The sequence below is a fragment of the Coregonus lavaretus genome, assembly GCF_964263955.1.
Source record: "Coregonus lavaretus genome assembly, chromosome: 22".
NCBI classification, from domain to species: domain Eukaryota; kingdom Metazoa; phylum Chordata; class Actinopteri; order Salmoniformes; family Salmonidae; genus Coregonus; species Coregonus lavaretus.
This window is the reverse complement of record NC_140009.1, coordinates 19,176,624-19,196,174: the sequence shown is the minus strand read 5'-3', so window position 1 is coordinate 19,196,174 and position 19,551 is coordinate 19,176,624. Positions and strand designations below refer to the sequence as shown.

Here is a 19,551-nt window from a genome sequence, read left to right as displayed (position 1 = left end):
TCATTTTTGTCATCTGATGACGTAATCCCAGTTACATGTAATCTGTTACTACCCAATCCTGCTTGGGCCTCACTGATTACTGGTTCGGAGGCTGTGTCAAAACAATTAGCTTAGCAGAAGAGATGTCCTGCATCAGAACAGAGGAGCATCAACAACAAGCTAACAGACACAATGGCTGCATCTGAGTTGGCACCCTATTCACTACGGCTGTGTCTGAAATGGCACCCTGTTCACTCCTGTTCACTATGGCTGCATCTGAAATGGCACCCTGTCCACTATGGCTGATTATAAGGAATTAGTAGCCATTTCAGATGCTGCCAATGGCTCGCCCATAGAAATAGAATGAATAGAACGGGTATCCCCATTCAAGTCAATGATGGCATAATGGGTGGACCTTGTTCTATTAATTCAATTCCTATGGGCTCGCCTTCCAGCTCATCTATTGCCGCTGTGCTGCCGCGTATCTCAGAAGATATATCTCTTAATCCATAGGCGATATCTTATTAATGTGGTTCCTGAGATATGATGATACACTTTTCCAGGCATTATAATAATAATATGCCATTTAGCAGACGCTTTTATCCAAAGCGACTTAGTCATGTGTGCATACATTTTTACGTATGGGTGGTCCCGGGGACATGAGCAGCGTGACAGCCTTGACTGCAATACATTTTGTTTTTATGGGGAGTCAGGTGTGTACAGCTGTGGCAGTATCTGAAAGAGAGAGCTCCCTGCCAGGCTAGCCGCCTCTGTTGACCCTGCTACTTCCATGGCTGGCTCTGCCCCGGTGGCAAGGTCAGCCATGTTGTTTTGGAGACACAGACTCCCCTGTCCTGTCCCTGCGGCGCTCTAACCATAACAGTATGCCAACACTAAGCATGTGCTGACTTAACCCCCAGTCTCCCCCTAGTCCCCCGCCCTCCAGCCACACAACTACACTTCCCTTCTCAATGTCCTTGTGTGTTCCTGCTCTGCCCAATAGGCCATTGACACTGGTTGCTGCTTCACAGCCCTGTCTTCATAAACAGTCACTCTGTCTGCGCATATGAGATGATGCTCTGTCATGTTCATGTGGGGCCAAGAGAAACACTTCTCCAGGTATTGTGAGATCTGATCATCTGCACAGCGGGACTGTCAAAGACAGCGAGCACAACCACTTAATTCCTTTTTGCATTTGATTCCTTTTCCACTTTATCATGGCTTCTTTTATATATATATTTATATATATATATATATATATATATATATATATATATATATATATATATATATATATATTACTGCAAAAAAAAATAAAGGGAACACTTAAACAACACAATGTAACTCCAAGTCAATCACACTTCTGTGAAATCAAACTGTCCACTTAGGAAGCAACACTGATTGACAATACATTTCACATGCTGTTGTGCAAATGGAATAGACAACAGGTGGAAATTATAGGCAATTAGCAAGACACCCCCAATAAAGGACTGGTTTTGCAGGTGGTGACCACAGACCACTTCTCAGTTCCTATGCTTCCTGGCTGATGTTTTGGTCACTTTTGAATGCTGGCGGTGCTTTCACTCTAGTGGTAGCATGAGACGGAGTCTACAACCCACACAAGTGGCTCAGGTAGTGCAGCTCATCCAGGATGGCACATCAATGCGAGCTGTGGCAAGAAGGTTTGCTGTGTCTGTCAGTGTAGTGTCCAGAGCAGGGAGGCGCTACCAGGAGACAGGCCAGTACATCAGGAGACGTGGAGGAGGCTGTAGGAGGGCAACAACCCAGCAGCAGGACTGCTACCTCCGCCTTTGTGCAAGGAGGAGCAGGAGGAGCACTGCCAGAGCCCTGCAAAATGACCTCCAGCAGGCCACAAATGTGCATGTGTCTGCTCAAACGGTCAGAAACAGACTCCATGAGGGTGGTATGAGGGCCCGACGTCCACAGGTGGGGGTTGTGCTTACAGCCCAACACCGTGCAGGACCTTTGGCATTTGCCAGAGAACACCAAGATTGGCAAATTCGCCACTGGCGCCCTGTGCTCTTCACAGATGAAAGCAGGTTCACACTGAGCACATGTGACAGACGTGACAGAATCTGGAGACGCCGTGGAGAACGTTCTGCTGCCTGCAACATCCTCCAGCATGACCGGTTTGGCGGTGGGTCAGTCATGGTGTGGGGTGCCATTTCTTTGGGGGGGCCGCTCAGCCCTCCATGTGCTCGCCAGAGGTAGCCTGACTGCCATTAGGTACCGAGATGAGATCCTCAGACCCCTTGTGAGACCATATGCTGGTGCGGTTGGCCCTGGGTTCCTCCTAATGCAAGACAATGCTAGACCTCATGTGGCTGGAGTGTGTCAGCAGTTCCTGCAAGAGGAAGGCATTGATGCTATGGCCTGGCCCGCCCGTTCCCCAGACCTGAATCCAATTGAGCACATCTGGGACATCATGTCTCGCTCCATCCACCAATGCCACGTTGCACCACAGGCTGTCCAGGAGTTGGCGGATGCTTTAGTCCAGGTCTGGGAGGAGATCCCTCAGGAGACCATCCGCCACCTCATCAGGAGCATGCCCAGTCATTGTAGGGAGGTCATACAGGCACGTGGAGGCCACACACACTACTGAGCCTCATTTTGACTTGTTTTAAGGACATTACATCAAAGTTGGATCAGCCTGTAGTGTGGTTTTCTACTTTAATTTTGAGGGTGACTCCAAATCCAGACCTCCATGGGTTGATACATTTGATTTCCATTGATAATTTTTGTGTGATTTTGTTGTCAGCACATTCAACTATGTAAAGAAAAAACTATTTAATGAGATTATTTCATTCATTCAGATCTAGGATGTGTTATTTTAGTGTTCCCTTAATTTTTTTGAGCAGTGTGTATATATATATATATATATATATATATATATATATATATATATATATATATTATTATATAGGGCGGGGGGTATGAACAGGGAGGGAGCTAAAGAGGGAGGGACTAAGAGAGAGCGAGGGTTTGGCAGACGACAAGTGGAGATTGAGAGGAGAGAAAGCCGGAGAGAGCAACAGGCGGGAGGGTGAGGGAAGCCTGCTCAACGAACAAGTACCACTTTGATCGTCTTTAGCTCTAGTTGCAATTAGTAGGGCCAGCAGATGGTGATAACGTCTCGTTGTTATGGGAGTTTGTGAGTGGGTGTTTGGGGAGAGGGGAAAGCGAGAGAGGGTTGACCTGTTACTTACGAAGAGGTGGTTTCAGGAGGAAGGGGGGGGTTGTTATGGCAATGAGGTCTTCCTTGTATTTTGTTGTCATGGCAACTTCAGGCACTTGCTATCCCCCACGTGATGACAGGCAAGAGCACTTCACACACTCTCCTTACACACCGCACAGCACATGCGAACACGCATGTCCTTGCACAATGGCACACTTAGGCTACACTCATCCCCCGGTTCCCAGTATTTCACTTTAGCATAATGATTATAATGACACTGAAACAACCATTTATGTTAATGTAGCTTACCAGAGTCAGAATAACTCATTGATACCATTTTTATGTCTCTGCTTGAAGGTAGCTTCGCTAGCCATTGCTAACTAGAGTTAGCGCAATGACTGGAATTCTGAGAACAGCTAGCATGCTGCAAGTCTACAGGAACAGCTAACAGTTCCCATAGACTTCCAGGCATTGCGCTAAAGCTAGTTAACAACTTTCTTCAAACTGCATGCAGCGACATAAAAATGGTGTCCATGAGTTCATCTGACTCTGGGTAAGTAGAAAAAGGGCTTAATTGACTAAATTTGTTTGAGCGGCGGCAACAATTTATGAATATAGAGCTAACACTGAGCCATATCAATAAACAATAAAACGATACAGATTGAAAATACATAAAGTAGCCTAGCTCTAGCCTTCTGTTACACCTTTTCCCTCTCGCATGATTAATCACTTGTTTTAATTAATTCCTGATTCCTTTTGTGCCAGATTGACAGAGGCCACATTGGCCGTCACTTTATTTAACTAAAGTGAAACAACAAATCATCCCTTTTTAAGAAAGCAGTCATGCGTATCTTTTTTTAAATACTGTTCTACAGACCATTCTCAGTCAGTGCTCACTAATTGGTATGATAAGGGCTAAAGTGAGCAACGTGACCCAGTGAGAGTGAGGTTAGACTCAACATAGTGAGACAGACAGACCTGCAAGTCCTTTTGAGACCGTTGTGAAGAGGCCAGGGCCCGTATTCATAAAGCGTCTGAGTAGGAGTGCTGATCTCTGATCAGTTTTGCCTTTTAGATCACAATGAACAAGATTACACGGACAAGGGGGAACCTAATCCTAGATCAGCACTCCTACTCTAAGACGCTTGATACATACAGTATGGGCCCAGATGTGACTGACTGTCCTAAAGATGTAGAGAGATCGGGCAAGAGGAAGAATTGAGCTCAATAAGCTGTAGTCTGAGAGAGAGGGAGACAGACTCCTTTAGGCCTGCGTTCACATGGCCCAGTTAATAGATTTTGACAGCTTGGTAATAGTGTGAAGGGAGACAGGAGAGGGGAACCTTTTGGCTGTGTTATTGACACTGTTCTGTCATTGCCCCCCCCCACAGTAGCTTTCTTCCCCTTGCTCATTAAACATTCATATTCACGACCTGAGTACATCTTTAGGAAATGTGTGTGGGTTTGGTGGTGTGCTTTTTTTTCCAGTCAGACAGTTTTAATAGACTTTTGTGTTATATTTTGTCTGACTTTATTTCAGCGTGTAGAAGATTGTGGGTACGTGTGTCGGTCCGGTCTCATTTCATGTGTTTGAGGAGTTTTTCTTTGCCGGTTCAAGAATGCTAGCGATGTCAGAGGTCGTAACCCTAGGCTCTACAGTTGCAGTGATGTGTGAACAGGAGAGTGTTCACTAACTCTCTCCCTCCCTCTCTCCAGCCCCTCCTCCCAGCAGATATAACCGGAGAGTGTCAGGTGAGTCCTGTTTGACGTCACTACTCTCTAATGCAGTGGTATTCAAACTTTTCAGCAGCGACACTGTTTTTTTCTTTTGCCCAATTTCTTGGGACCCAATTTTTCTCGCCAGAAATGCTGCCGATGCCACCCCCAAATATAATGGCAGAAAATCTGGAAATTGTTATTTTCACATAAAAAAATAACCTTCAATTGATTAGGCTACATTTTAATCTCTCTAGAACCAATACATACATTTACTCTTTATTTTTATTTGTTTATCTTTCTCAATAACAAAGTATTCACACCCCTTTTATGTTTTCCACATTTTGTTGTTACAGCCTGAATTTAAAATTGATTACATAGAGATTTTGTCACTGATCTACACACAATACCCCATAATGTCAAAGTGGGATTTTGTTTGTATAACATTTAAAAACAAAAAATTTAAAATACAAAAAAACCAGCAGAAATGTCATGAGTCAATAAGTATTCAACCCCTTTGTTATGGCAAGCAAGCCTAAATAAGTTCAGGAGTAAAAATTTGCTTAACAAATCACATAATAAGTTGCATGGACTCTGTGTTCAATAATAGTGGTTAACATGATTAATGACTACCCCATCTTTGTACCGCATACATACAATTATCTGTACGGTCCCTCAATCGAGTAGTGAATTTCAAGCACAGATTCAAGCACAAAGACAGGGATGTTTTTCAATGCTTCGCAAAGAAGGCAGAAGCTGAATATCCCTTTGAGCATGGTGAAGTTATTAATTAAATCAAATCAAATTGTATTGGTCACATGCGCTGAATACAACAGGTGCAGACATTACAGTGAAATGCTTACTTACAGCCCTTAACCAACAGTGCATTATTTTTTACAAAAAAAGTACAAATAAAACAACAAAAAAAGTGTTGAGGAAAAAAAGAGCAGAAGTAAAATAAAATAACAGTAGGGAGGCTATATATACAGGGGGGTACCGGTGCAGAGTCAATGTGCGGGGGCACCGGCTAGTTACTGTTTTGAATGGTGTATCAATACACCCAGTCACTACTCAGGTGCTGGAGAGGAAGGAAACTGCTCAGGAATTTCACCATGAGGCCAGTGGTGACTTTAAAACAGTTACAGAGTTGAATGGTTGTGATATGAGAACTGAGGAAGGATCAACAACATTCTAGTTACTCCACAATACTAACCTAAATGACTGAGTGAAAAGAAGGAAGTTTGTACAGAAAAAAAAATATTCCAAAACATGCATCCTGTTTGCAACAAGGCACTAAAGTAATACTGCAAAAAATATCTCAAGCATGGTGGTGGCTGCATCATGTTATGGTATGTGCTTGTCATCGAGAAGGACTAGGAGTTTTTTTTAGGATACAAATAAATGGAATACAGCTATAAGAGGAAAACCTGGTTCAGTCTGCTTTCCACCAGACACTGGGAGACGAATTCACCTTTCAGCAGAACAATACCCTAAAACACAAGGCCAAATATACACTGGAGTTGCTTACCAAGACGACATTGGATGTTCCTGATTGGCCTAGTTAGATTTTCAAGCCGATTTAAGTCAAAACTTTATGGCAAGACTTAAAAAATGGCTGTCTTGCAATGATCAACAATCAACTTGACAGAGCTTGAAGAATTTAAAAAAGAATGGGCAAATATTGTACAATCCAGGTGTGCAAAGCTCTTAGACTTACCCCAAAACACTCACAGCTGTAATCGCCCCCTAAGGTGGTGCTTCAAAGTATTGACTCAGGTGTCAATAAATTTGCCAACATTTCTACAAAAATGTTTTCACTTTGTCATTATAGGGTATTGTGTGTAGATGGGTGAGGGGGAAAAAAAATAATATTTAATCAATTTTGAATTCCGGCTGTAACAAAACAAAATGTGGAATAAGTCAAGGGGTATGAATACTTTCTGAAGGCACTGTGTATATCTTTTTTTGCCGAGCCCACTGCAGTTCCTGGGGTCACCCATCCGACTTTGAATACCACTGCCCTAATGTAATCTGCAGCAGCAATATTTGTGCTTTGATCTGGTGTAATCTTACCCGCCCTCTTTATGCCTGCTTGGTGTTGACACTAAGTTACTGGTTGTCTTAGTGCATCACTGAACACTGATAACTACTAGGGGTGTGTCACACTGATATAAATCCCCTGGAGCGTGTTTTACAATGTTTTCCCTCTTTGTGACTAGCACACCGAGTAATGCCTTACTATGAGTCTTTCGGTGCATTGATTCTGGTCCGAAGTTTGTGTTGCAGTAATATTGTACCCCCTGGCCCAGTATGTGTGTTACAGTATAACTTATAACTCTTCACCCCACCATGTTACAATTGAAGTGTTAGAGTAATATTGTTCTCCCAGCATCTGTTACAATCTAAACAGCAATAGTAATGGCATCTTTTTGTAGGCACTAACTCCGCCATGGCTCATTGGCCAAAGCCTATTGGGAAATGAATGGCGTATTTGGATAAACACCGAAATTAAGGTCTGTGGTAAACACAGGCTTAGGAGATCTAACCTTTTGTAAATTTTGAATAATTTATGTAATCAAAACAAGCACATATAGCACATAAAGGCTTCATAAAGGTCATGTTAACTGACTGATATTATCTCATAGAACAAAGCATATAACATCTCCTAAGCCTGTGTTAACCTCAGACCTTAATTTCCGCATTTATCCCAAAAGCCCATTCTTTCACCATTCATTTCCCCCATAGGAATGGCCGAACAAACCAGAGGTAACTCATTTCCGTTTTTTTAGGACTACAAGCTGGCGAGCTCTCTATTGTTACCCCCCACCAAGTGTTTGTTAAAATCGAAGTGTTCCCACACCAGTGTTTGTTAAAATCGAAGTGTTCCCACACCAGTGTTTGTTAAAATCTAAGTGTTCCCACACCAGTGTGCGCAGAGGCCTTTAACCCAGACGACGATGACGAGGTGGAGGAGCCGAGGGTGGTGCATCCTAAAACAGACGAGCAGCGCTGTCGACTGCAGGACGCCTGCAAAGATATTCTACTGTTCAAGACCCTGGAACAGGTGGGAAGATGAGACGGACATGTTGTAACCACACAGTGACAGAAACCCCATCACGCTATTAAAGTATAACGGGCCACACAGTCATATGCACTTCTGTTCTAATAGGTTGTGGATCTTCAGTGTAAGCCTACTAGAAAGTGTGTGCCCTCAAGTCTGGAGGGAAGCAGAAGTTATTCCCCTACCTAAGAATAGTAAAGCCCCCTTAACTGGCTCAAATAGCCGACCAGTCAGCCAGTTACCAACCCTTAGTAAACTTTAGGAAAAAATGGTGTTTGACCAGATACAATGCTGTTTTACAGTAAACAAATTGACAATAGACTTTCAGCATGCTTATAGGGAGGGACATTCAACAAGCACAGCACTTACACAAATTAATGATGATTGGCTGAGAGAAATTGATGATAAAAAGATTGTTGGTGCTGTTTTGTTAGACTTCAGTGCGGCTTTTGACGTTATCGATCATAGTCTGTTGCTGGAAAAACTTGTGTTATGGCTTTACACCCCCTGCTATATTGTGGATAAAGAGTTACCTGTCTAACAGAACACAGAGGGTGTTCTTTAATGGAAGCCTCTCCAACATAATCCAGGTAGAATCAGGAATTCCCCAGAGCAGCTGTCTAGGCCTCTTACTTTTTTCACTCTTTACTAATGACATGCCACTGGCTTTGAGTGAAGCCAGTGTCTCTATGTATGTGGATGACTCAACACTATACACGTCAGCTACTACAGCGACTGAAATGACAGCAACACTTAACAAAGAGCTGCAGTTAGTTTCAGAATGGGTGGCAAGGAATAAGTTAGTCTAAAACTAAAAGCATTGTATTTGGGACAAATCATTCACTAAACCTCAACTAAATCTTGTAATGAATAATGTGGAAATTGAGCAAGTTGAGGAGACTAAACTGCTTGGAGTAACCCTGGATTGTAAACTGTCATGGTCAAAACATATTGATACAACAGTAGCTAGGATGGGGAGAAGTCTGTCTGATAAGGCACTGCTCTGCATTCTTAACAGCACTATCAACAAGGCAGGTCCTACAGGCCCTAGTTTTGTCGCACCTGGACTGCCTGTTCAGTCAAGTGGTCAGGTGCCACAAAGAGGGACTTAGGAAAATTGCAATTGGCTCAGAACAGGGCAGCACGGCTGGCCCTTGGATGTACACGGAGAGCTAACATTAATGACATGCATGTCAGTCTCTCCTTGCTCAGAGTGGAAGAGAGATTGACTTCATCACTGCTTGTTTTTGTAAGAGGTGTTGACAAGATGAATGTACCGAGCTGTCTGTTTAAACTACTAGCACACAGCTCGGACATCCATGCATACCCCACAAGACATTCTACCAGAGGTCTCTTCAGTCCCCAAGTCCAGAACAGACTATGGGAGGCGCACAGTACTACATAGAGCCATGACTACATGGAACTCTATTCATTTACATTTACATTTTAGTCATTTAGCAGACGCTCTTATCCAGAGCGACTTACAGGAGCAATTAGGGTTAAGTGCCTTGCTCAAGGGCACATCGACAGATTTTTCACCTAGTCGGCTCAGGGATTAGAACCAGCGACCTTTCGGTTACTGGCACAACGCTCTTAACCACTAAGCTACCTGCCGCCCCACATCAAGTAACTCATGCCAGCAGTAAAATCTGATAAAAAAAATAATAAAAATAGATAAAAATACACCTTATGGAACAGCGGGAACTGTGAAGCAACACAAACATAGACACATGCATACAAACACACGATAACATACGCACTATACACACGTACACATGGATTTTGTGTTATAGATATGTGGTAGTAGAGTAGAGGCCTGAGGGCACACACTTAATATGTTGTGAAATCTGTTATGAATGTTTTTAAAATGTGTAACTGCCTTAATTTAGCTGGACCCCAGGAAGAGTAGCTGCTTCCTTGGCAGCAGTTAATTGGGAACCATAATAAATACAAATACATTGACGCATAACTCATGACATTCAACCGTATTGAAATGAGTTGTTCAGTCTTTTGGAATAAAAGGTTCCCACCCGAATGTCCTGTTACTTATTGGTACACTCAGTAACACACAGTAATACACAAGCTGCCAGACAGGCACGACTCACTCTGTCCATTATTAAGTTGAGTTGTTTTTTTCAGACCGTGAATGTGCTGTCCTTTCATTAATCCCTTTGTTCTCAATCATCCTCTCTTCCCCTCCCCGCCTGGCCCTCTCCTCCCTCACAGGAACAGTTCTCAGAAGTCCTGGACGCCATGTTTGAACTGCGTGTCCAGCCCCAGGAGCATGTCATCGACCAGGGAGACGACGGAGACAACTTCTACGTTATCGAGAGGTGTGTGTGTGCGCATGCACAGTTACTTTGGAATCCTTACAATCAAGGCATTCACTAGAAAGCAGCATTCATACCAAACACACCACAATATAATTGGCCGTTTTACAACAAGTCCCACTTGAGCCTTATTTTCTAGTTGTTGTTTCCGCCGTGTGTCCTGGGCCTAGGCTTAATGTGTGCGTCCCAAATGGCACCCTATTCCCTATATAGTGAACAACTTTTGACCAGAGCCCTATGGGCCCTGATCAAAAGAAGTGCACTACATGGGGAATAGGGTGCCATTTGGGATGCAGCATATGAGTGGGCTTATTCTCTCTGCACATTAAGCTCCCTCCTCAGTCATGCTAGTGCCTCAGCCTGGGAGGCTTAGGGCTAGATGCACGTCATAAGCATGTTAAAACCTATTCCCTCCCTATGTGCTGCCTTGCAAAGCCTCATGGGAAACCCCTGGTCACCTACATAGCCAAGTGATCATCATACTAATGCCCCCAAACAAAGTTAATGCTCCACTGCCTACCGCGGCACAGCACAATGCAACCCAGGCAGCCAATCAGGTGGTGTATCATCCAAAAAGACTAAAGAAATTCACAGAACTGAACTCCTAGTATTCTTAGTCCCCCTCCCCCTGGTTGGTTAATTCCAAGAGTGGAGCCCAATACTCGCCAAACATTTTTTAAACTATCACTTACATGCATGCAGCAGATTTAGATCTGTGATCAACTTTATTGTAGATGAAGATTAGTCTGCGTAGTTTCCAAATATCTTGTATGTTATTGCTATACACAATACATTTTTAGAGAGCTCAAGTATTATTAGAAGATAATTAATTTCTCGCTCTCTCCCTTCCCCCTCTCTCCCTCCCCCTCTTCTTCTTCCAGAGGAATCTATGACATAGTGGTACTGATTGATGGTGTAGGAAAGTGTGTGGGCCAGTATGACAACAAGGGCAGTTTCGGGGAGTTGGCCCTGATGTACAACACCCCCCGTGCTGCCACCATCATCGCCACCCAGGAGGGGGCGCTCTGGGGCCTGGTGAGACGCGCGCGCACGCACACACTGCCCTGACCCTTTGACCTCTGGTTCACTGCTGTGCTCTGCCACAGCACCTCCCTGTGGACACTAGGGAGAATAGTAACATAATGGCCATATATTACAGATACAAGATTTACCACAGAGTTTCTAAACCCAGAGGCGCAACATTGCAAGACTTCTGCGAACACTTGACAAACAGACCAGGCCAGTGTTTGGGGTTTGAGAAGTAAATGAGAGAAGTTAATTTTTTCCCCTTATTTGTTAATTTTCTCAATCTAAAGGCACAACCTAGATTTGAGCCCATGTCTTAAATTAGTTGAATATGCTATTACTCCAACCTCGTGAGATTGACAAACTGACATGTTTTCATTTTTGTCAAAAACTACTTCATATCAAAGGAGTGCCTTTTTTAAATTTATTTTATTACTGCCTGCACAAATGCGCATTTCGGCATGAGACAACCGTTAGACCCGATGATGTGTTTCTACTCATAAGCTTAGTTAGCCAACGTCGCCATGACATCGCCTACAAGTCTGATCTGGGATTTCTGTTGGAGAAGCAGTTTTAGCCTGTCTTAATTCTGTACTGTCTTTGGATTTACTGTTTTGTTCTGTGTTTTTAAAGACCCGCTCCAGCTATTTTTTACTTTTCCCGTTCAGGTGATAAATTAGATGCTAGGGAGGCTGGAGTGGGTCTTTAATGTGTAGTAGATAGCTCTTAGATTTTGTGTTTTGAGATTCTTTGTCCTTTAAGACTCTATGTAATGAAAGCGCTATAAAAGTTCAATAAATTCTGTATTATTAATCAAGATAGAAGATTAGTAGGTCTATCCATACCTTTCATCTGTTAGATATGTAACCTATAGCAGGAGAATTAAATGGCTTGTGTCTGTGTGATTGTGTAATCTTGTTGTCTATGTGACCGTGACTGATGCTGTCTGTGTGACCGTGACGACTGCTGTCTGTGTGCACTACCAGGACCGGGCTACGTTCCGTAGGCTCATTGTGAAGAACAACGCCAAAAAGAGGAGGCTGTACGAGCAATTTGTTGAGTCTGTGCCCCTACTGAAGTCTCTGGAGGTGAGGGGGAGGGAGGGAAGGAGGGGGAGCAGAGTGGAGGGGAGGTGATGGGAGGGGATAGGGAGGGAGGGAGGGAGGGAGGGGGAGCGGAGGTGATGGGAGGGGGAGCGGAGGTGATGGAAGGGGGAGCGGAGGTGATGGGAGGGGGAGCGGAGGGGGTGGGGGGGAGGGGATAAGGAGGGGTGTGGGAAGGAGGGGAGGGGATAAGGAGGGGGGGATGGGAGGGAGGAGGAGCGGAGGGGATGGGGGATCTGAGGGGATAGGGAGGGGAGGGGATAGGGAGGGATGGAGTTGAGGAAGCTCGACAGTGAAAAATGTAGCACTGATATTAAGTGGATATGGACACCTCCCTTTGCTTTTCCTTATCAAACCTCTCTCTCTCGCAGTTATCTGAGAGGATGAAGATTGTGGATGTATTAGGAATGAAGACGTTTTCAGATGAAGAACGCATCATCATGCAGGTATGACGTTCTCCAAGGTTCTCTTGGTATTACTGTAAAGCTGACTGGTAATGATGATCATGGACAATTGTAAACGGTTCCTGTTGGTTTGTCTTCCTGTATAGGGGGACAGGGCAGATTGTTTCTACATTGTGGAGTCTGGAGATGTGAAGATTATGATGAAGAGCAAAGTAAGAGTACTTCCTTCTTTTCTCATCCTCCTCATTTCTGCCTCATCAGAGAATGTGGAAAAATTGCTTTGTTTTATGTTCGTCACCCTGTGTTTTTCTCTCCTTTTTTCTCATATGTACTGCTTAACAACCCTGCACCGAAAGACAAAGATGGTATGACTAATAATATAAATTATAATAGTATTATTAATATGAATAGTAATAAAGGTTGAGCACGGCAATCCTTTAAAAAAATCGCCAACATTTTGTGATTCGAATCAGAATATTTGTCAAATCTACAATCCACAAAATGTTGTACCCCCCCCCCCCCAAAAAAAAACAAACATATTTAAGCTAGCTAAGTAACTATGGTTCCTAATGTTAGCTAGCACTAGCCGGCTGTACCTGCGTCAACTCCTTCTCATCCTAATAGCTTCTCAATTTGATAACTTCTTAGTAAATGGTGTGCCAACCCTTTGTTTCCAGCACTTTTTATATAAAACAGAACAGTGTAAGACAACGTTTTACACTGTGACTTTTTATAACGCATTGATGTGCTGCGTTTAGTGTCTGTATTTCCATTCTTGTGCATTTGTTGTTATGTTTTGGTGTCATGCATTAGCTGGTGCAATTAAATTTCCCCTTTGGGGATCAAAAAAGTACTATCTTATATCCATGACTAAGCAAAACTCATTTTCTCATGGCTCTATCCAGAGCTGGGTTCAAATAATATTTAGGGTATTTCAATTACTTTCAAAGACATTTTGAAGTAATTTGGATATTTTGTCTCAGAAAATTCAAGTAGTTGAATATTGGAATGTATTTGAAAATACTCATACATAGACAAGTGTATTTTCAAATACAAATATTTAATACTCCATGTATTTTAACCCAGGTCTGTTTGTTCCTAGGGGTATTTGAAAAAATGTATTTGGAGAAAAGTATTTGAAAATAGTTTAGGCTATTTATAGCAAGTTATTTGAAAATACTTCGAATAGAAGTAGCTGATCTGGCCACATTATTTGAAAATACACAAAATAAGTATTTAAATAACATACTTAAATACGCATGTATTTGAACCCAGGTCTGGCTCTGTCTTATCTCTCTGCAGCAGACATGGCCTATTGCTTAGTGAACAGCACGTTTGGGCTTCCTTGGCACTCCGTGGCTCGTGCTCCATGCTAAAACATTTTGTGAATATTCAAATCGGCAGCCACTGATTTTGAATCGGCAACATATTATTCATATCAGCGTAAACAAATTGAATCCGAATAGATGTGAATCTTTGGGGTCAGCCCCAACCCATCCTGTCCTCTCCTTTTCTGTACCCTGCTCTCACTCCCCCTCTCTTCCCCAGACGAAGGTGAACCAGGAGGATAATGCGGAGGTGGAGATCACCCGCTGTAGCAGGGGTCAGTACTTTGGGGAGCTGGCCCTGGTCACCAACAAGCCCCGCGCTGCATCAGCGTACGCTGTGGGAGAGGTCAAGTGCTTGGGTAAGGCCACTTCATACATGTACACGTGTGTGTCTGTTTTATTTTAAAGGCCCTGGGCTCTGAGTGGGTGTCCATCAGTGTGACAGTGATATTTTCTGTTTGTTGTCTACCTGAATCTCTTAACAGTAGATTATTGACTTGTAAGTGTTCTAGATGAGTATCCCTCCTTCACTGTCTCTCACTACCTAATGCAGAGATGTTTCCCTCAGACAAACAGGTGTTTGTGTGATGCTCTCTCTCTCATGGTGATACAGTTGAAGTCGGAAGTTTACATACACTTAGGTTGGAGTCATTAAAACTCGTTTTTCAACCACTCCACAAATTTCTTGTTAACAAACTATAGTTTTGGCAAGTCGGTTAGGACATCTACTTTGTGCATGACACAAGTAATTTTTCCAACAATTGTTTACAGACAGATTATTTCACTTATAATTCACTGTATCACAATTCCAGTGGGTCAGAAGTTTACATACACTAAGTTGACTGCCTTTAAACAGCTTGGAAAATTCCAGAAAATGATGTAATGGCTTTAGAAGCTTCTAATAGGCTAATTCACATCATTTGAGTCATTTGGAGGTGTACCTGAGGATGTATTTCAAGGCCTACCTTCAAACTCAGTGCTTCTTTGAAAAAAAAAAAATGTAGACCTCCACAAGTCTTGTTCATCCTTGGGAGCAATTTCCAAATGCCTGAAGGTACCACATTCATCTGTACAAACAATAGTACGCAAGTATAAACACCATGGGACCACGCAGCCGTCATACCACTCAGGAAGGAGACGCGTTCTGTCTCCTAGAGATGAATGTACTTTGGTGCGAAAAGTGCAAATCAATCCCAGAACAACAGCAAAGGACCCTGTGAAGATGCTGGAGTAAACGGGTACAAATGTATCTATATCCACAGTAAAACAAGTCCTATATCGACATAACCTGAAAGGCCACTCAGCAAGGAAGAAGCCACTGCTCCAAAACCGCCATAAAAAAGCCAGACTACGGTTTGCAACTGCACATGGGGACAAAGATTGTACTTTTTGGAGAAATGTCCTCTGGTCTGATGAAACAAAAATAGAACTGTTTGGCCATAATGACCATCGTTATGTTTGGAGGAAAAAGGGGGTAGCTTGCAATCTGAAGAACACCATCCCAACCGTGAAGCACGGGGGTGGCAGCATCATGCTGTGGGGGTGCTTTGCTACAGGAGGGACTGGTGCACTTCACAAAATAGATGGCATCATGAGGAAGGAAAATGATGTGGATATATTGAAGCAACATCTCAAGACATCTGTCAGGAAGTTAAAGCTTGGTCGCAAATGGGTCTTCCAAATGGACAATGACCCCAAGCATACTTCCAAAGTTGTGGCAAAATGGCTTAAGGACATTTACATTTTAGTCATTTAGCAGACGCTCTTATCCAGAGCGACTTACAGTTAGTGAATACATATTTTTTTTATACTGGCCCCCCGTGGGAATCGAACCCACAACCCTGGCGTTGCAAACGCCATGCTCTATCAACTGAGCTACATCCCTGCCAGCCATTCCCTCCCCTACCCTGGACGACGCTGGGCCAATTGTGCGCCGCCCATGAGTCTCCCGGTCACGGCCGGCTGCGACACGAGCCTGGATTCGAACCAGGATCTAGTGGCACAGTTAGCACTGCGATGCAGTGCCTTAGACCACTGCGCCACTCAGGCGCAGGACAACAAAGTCAAGGTATTGGAGTGGCCATCACAAAGCCCTGACCTCAATCCTATAGAAAATGTGTGGGCAGAACTGAAAAGGCGCGTGCGAGCAAGGAGGCCTACAAACCTGACTCAGTTACACCAGCTCTGTCAGGAGGAATGGGCCAAAATTCACCCAACTTATTGTGGGAAGCTTGTGGAAGGCTACCCAAAACGTTTGACCAGAGTTAAACAATTTAAAAGCAATGCTACCAAATACTAATTGAGTGTATGTAAACTTCTGACCCACTGGGAATGTGATGAAAGAAATAAAAGCTGAAATAAATCATTCTCTCTACTATTATTCTGACATTTCACATTCTTAAAATAAAGTGGCGATCCTAACTGACCTAAGACAGGGAATTTTTACTAGGATTAAATGTCAGGAATTGTGAAAAACTGAGTTGAAATGTATTTGGCTAAGGTGTATGTAAACTTCAGACTTCAACTGTAGATGTTCAGCTCTTATGAGTTCAAAAGTGTACGCACATCTAACAATTCTCCAGGGGTAGAGTACAAAAATTGTCATTGAAAGGAATGGAAAGTAGTATGCTCTACTATAGTTTTATTGCAATATTTTGACTGGAAGGTCTAAATCCGGCTCAACCCATAGTGGTTATGCTAAGCATGGCAAAGAACTGTTGGAAATAAACTATACAGGTGCATAGGCTACAACAGTGTGAAGGTATTTCTATTCCTTTACCATTGGACACTATTCATAAAGCATCTCTGAGTAGGAGTGTCGATCTAGGATCAGTGTTGCTTTTTACATCATAATGAATAAGGTGACATGGACAGGGAGCACCTGATCCTAGATCAGCACTGTTTCTCTGAGACACTTTATGAATACAGGCCCATGTCTCCATCTATCTGTTGTGCAGTTGTGTGAGTGATGCGGTCTCGGTCTCTGTGTTTTTCAGTAATAGACATTCAGGCGTTTGAGCGTCTGCTGGGTTCCTGTAAGGAGATCATGAAGAGGAACATCACCCACTACGAGGAGCAGCTGGTGGCTCTGTTCGGCTCCAGCATGGACCTGAAATGACCACCCTTCTCCGTGCCTTACACACACGCTCACATACGCACACACTCGCAAATTTACATTGATGAACAGATACATAGACATTGAGACACACCCACTTACATAGTAGAAGTACACCCTGACACAGATTTTCTAGCTCAACACACTCCTTTATAAGCTCACTCATAGGTACACACACTTTCTACTCACACCTAAAAATCACACACAGACATTCTTAGTTGCTTGAACCTGCTCCAGCCTCTGTATGAATTGAAAAAGCAATGTCCCTGCTGCTACCACCCTAACACCGCCATAGCACAGCAAGGACATCACATACAGGCTTGCCCTTTTTTCTCTCACACAGGCACACACAGGCAAACCTCAGCCAAGGACACATGCACACACAGGCACCACCAACACTTGCAAAAACAGACACCTGGTGAAAAAGAAGAAACAAATTAAAAAGAGGAAATAAAAAGTTTAAAATGCCCCCCCAAAATGAAAAGGTTTACAGAAAAGTTTTAGAAACATTTTATGAAGATAAACAGAAGCTTTGATAAAATATTATTTCAATAAAAAGTGTTTCCTCTTTGGAGTTCAGTCCTTCCTGAATGCTCTCCTACTGTTGTTGATTGATTCAGTGCCGGTGATTACCACAGAATACCCTATATTTCAGGGCTGTTGTTATTATCATTAACTCCACACATGTTGTATTGATGAATGTATTATTATATAGTCAATATTTTGTTTTACTTTGACCAATTCAGATAAAGCACCATCTCCGACAATGTAAAACAAAAATATAGTGCTTATTTCTCCTTGATCATTCTGAATGAGTTGTCCTGGATAAGAATAAAGCAAACATTTTGTTAAACTGCCCTGTCTTTATTATATTGCTGTTTGTCAGTGTGTTGGTGGTATGGGAGATCTGTGGCTTTAAGGGATAGTTTGAGGCTGCAGGCAGTGTTTCCTCACTGGCTTTCAAGTTCTTCTCGGTCTCTATCCCTGACTAAAGATGGGGTGAAAATAAACATTTAATTAATGTTATGGTTTCCTGATTATGGAAGAGCTATTGTTTGATATTGGGGGGGGGGCATCAACCCACATTTAATACCTGAATACATGAAAGGCATATCCATTAAATACGTCCTCCAATGATTTCTGCACGTTTCCTTTTGAAAAGCGATATCCCAAGTATGAGTACACACACTAAAGGGTTAAAAAATGTTTGGAGCAAAATAGTTTAAAAAAAATAGTTTTTATTTTTTACAATTCAAGGAGTTGGTCTGATACAGTATGTCATCAGTCTCCCCCGTTGCTTGAGGAACAATAGAGAACAACCCCGTCCCCCCATAGCTTTCAGAATATGTGTGGGGGGGTGCTGTGTTTAAAAAAAAAATTATTTATCCTTCTGTAGCCCGCGCTACAGAATACAGAAAAATAAATATTCTCCGGATAAAATATATTTGTTTTATTCCGATTTTTCAGCTATGCCCTGCACCCCCCGACTTGGGACTCATGACATACCTGGACCACCTATTGAGATGTGCCTTTTGTTAAGTAAATCAGGTGTTAAATAAGGAGAAAAGGAATCGAGTTGGACTTCAATACCTTTGACATATCCGTTGAGTTAAACATGGGTCTATCCCCCCTCGTTTTGTAAAAGATGCTATGATACCTCCCATACGCTGGGTGGACGCATGACGCTTCACATGGAACCAGTGATCACAGCCACGCCTAGCATATTTCCTGACCGAGTGCGCTAAATCCTGATCGCAGACCAGTGAAAGCTACTGAACCATTAGCCTGATCAGTTTGATTAAAGAAACCAAAACCGATTCAGGAACAGCGCGTCTGTCCGTTTCGAGCCAACTTTCGGTCGAAGAAGCGTGAAACCCTAAAAATGTAGGTATTAGCTGTGGTATTAGGCTTTAGCAGCATACATTTGTCACAATTGCTTTCCACTTTAACCAAATACAAACTTAGGCTGTTATGTATTGGATATTTGGAATATGATGTTTAAAGAATGGATTCTGGAAGAGTGCTCGAGGTCGAGGCGTCATTTTGACTACTCAGTGCACTTTCCGAGCCAGCACGATTTATGTTGCCTATGATGTCGTTCACAGAGATGACAGCACATAATTATTCGTTGCATTCTGTACTGTAAACTCTGCAGTTAGGACAAACCGGTTACATTGTGTTAGGGCGCATTCTGATGTGCTGTCACTCATTTTTGGGCCTGCCCTTATTTGGTAGTGGAAGTGAAAAGCCTGGCCTCTTGTCATTTTTCAGTTAACTGAGATGTTTGACCATG

At 42.9% G+C, this 19,551-nt stretch overlaps 1 protein-coding gene across 1 annotated transcript in view; it reads left to right on the top strand.

Moving 5' to 3' along the window:
- The window catches only part of LOC311149551 (cAMP-dependent protein kinase type II-alpha regulatory subunit-like), a gene marked incomplete at its 5' end in the record, with an annotated part of 19,662 nt that extends 1,551 nt beyond the window's left edge, over positions 1-18,111 (top strand). Inside the window, 9 exons of the mRNA XM_084186727.1 lie at positions 4,892-4,927; positions 7,819-7,955; positions 10,179-10,285; positions 11,164-11,317; positions 12,295-12,396; positions 12,783-12,857; positions 12,962-13,027; positions 14,364-14,502; positions 17,140-18,111. Coding sequence (XP_084042853.1) covers positions 4,892-4,927; positions 7,819-7,955; positions 10,179-10,285; positions 11,164-11,317; positions 12,295-12,396; positions 12,783-12,857; positions 12,962-13,027; positions 14,364-14,502; positions 17,140-17,261 — 938 coding nt within the window. The 3' untranslated portion in view covers positions 17,262-18,111. The remainder of the gene's footprint in view (positions 1-4,891; positions 4,928-7,818; positions 7,956-10,178; positions 10,286-11,163; positions 11,318-12,294; positions 12,397-12,782; positions 12,858-12,961; positions 13,028-14,363; positions 14,503-17,139) is intronic.
- Between the last annotated feature and the right edge of the window lie 1,440 nt (positions 18,112-19,551).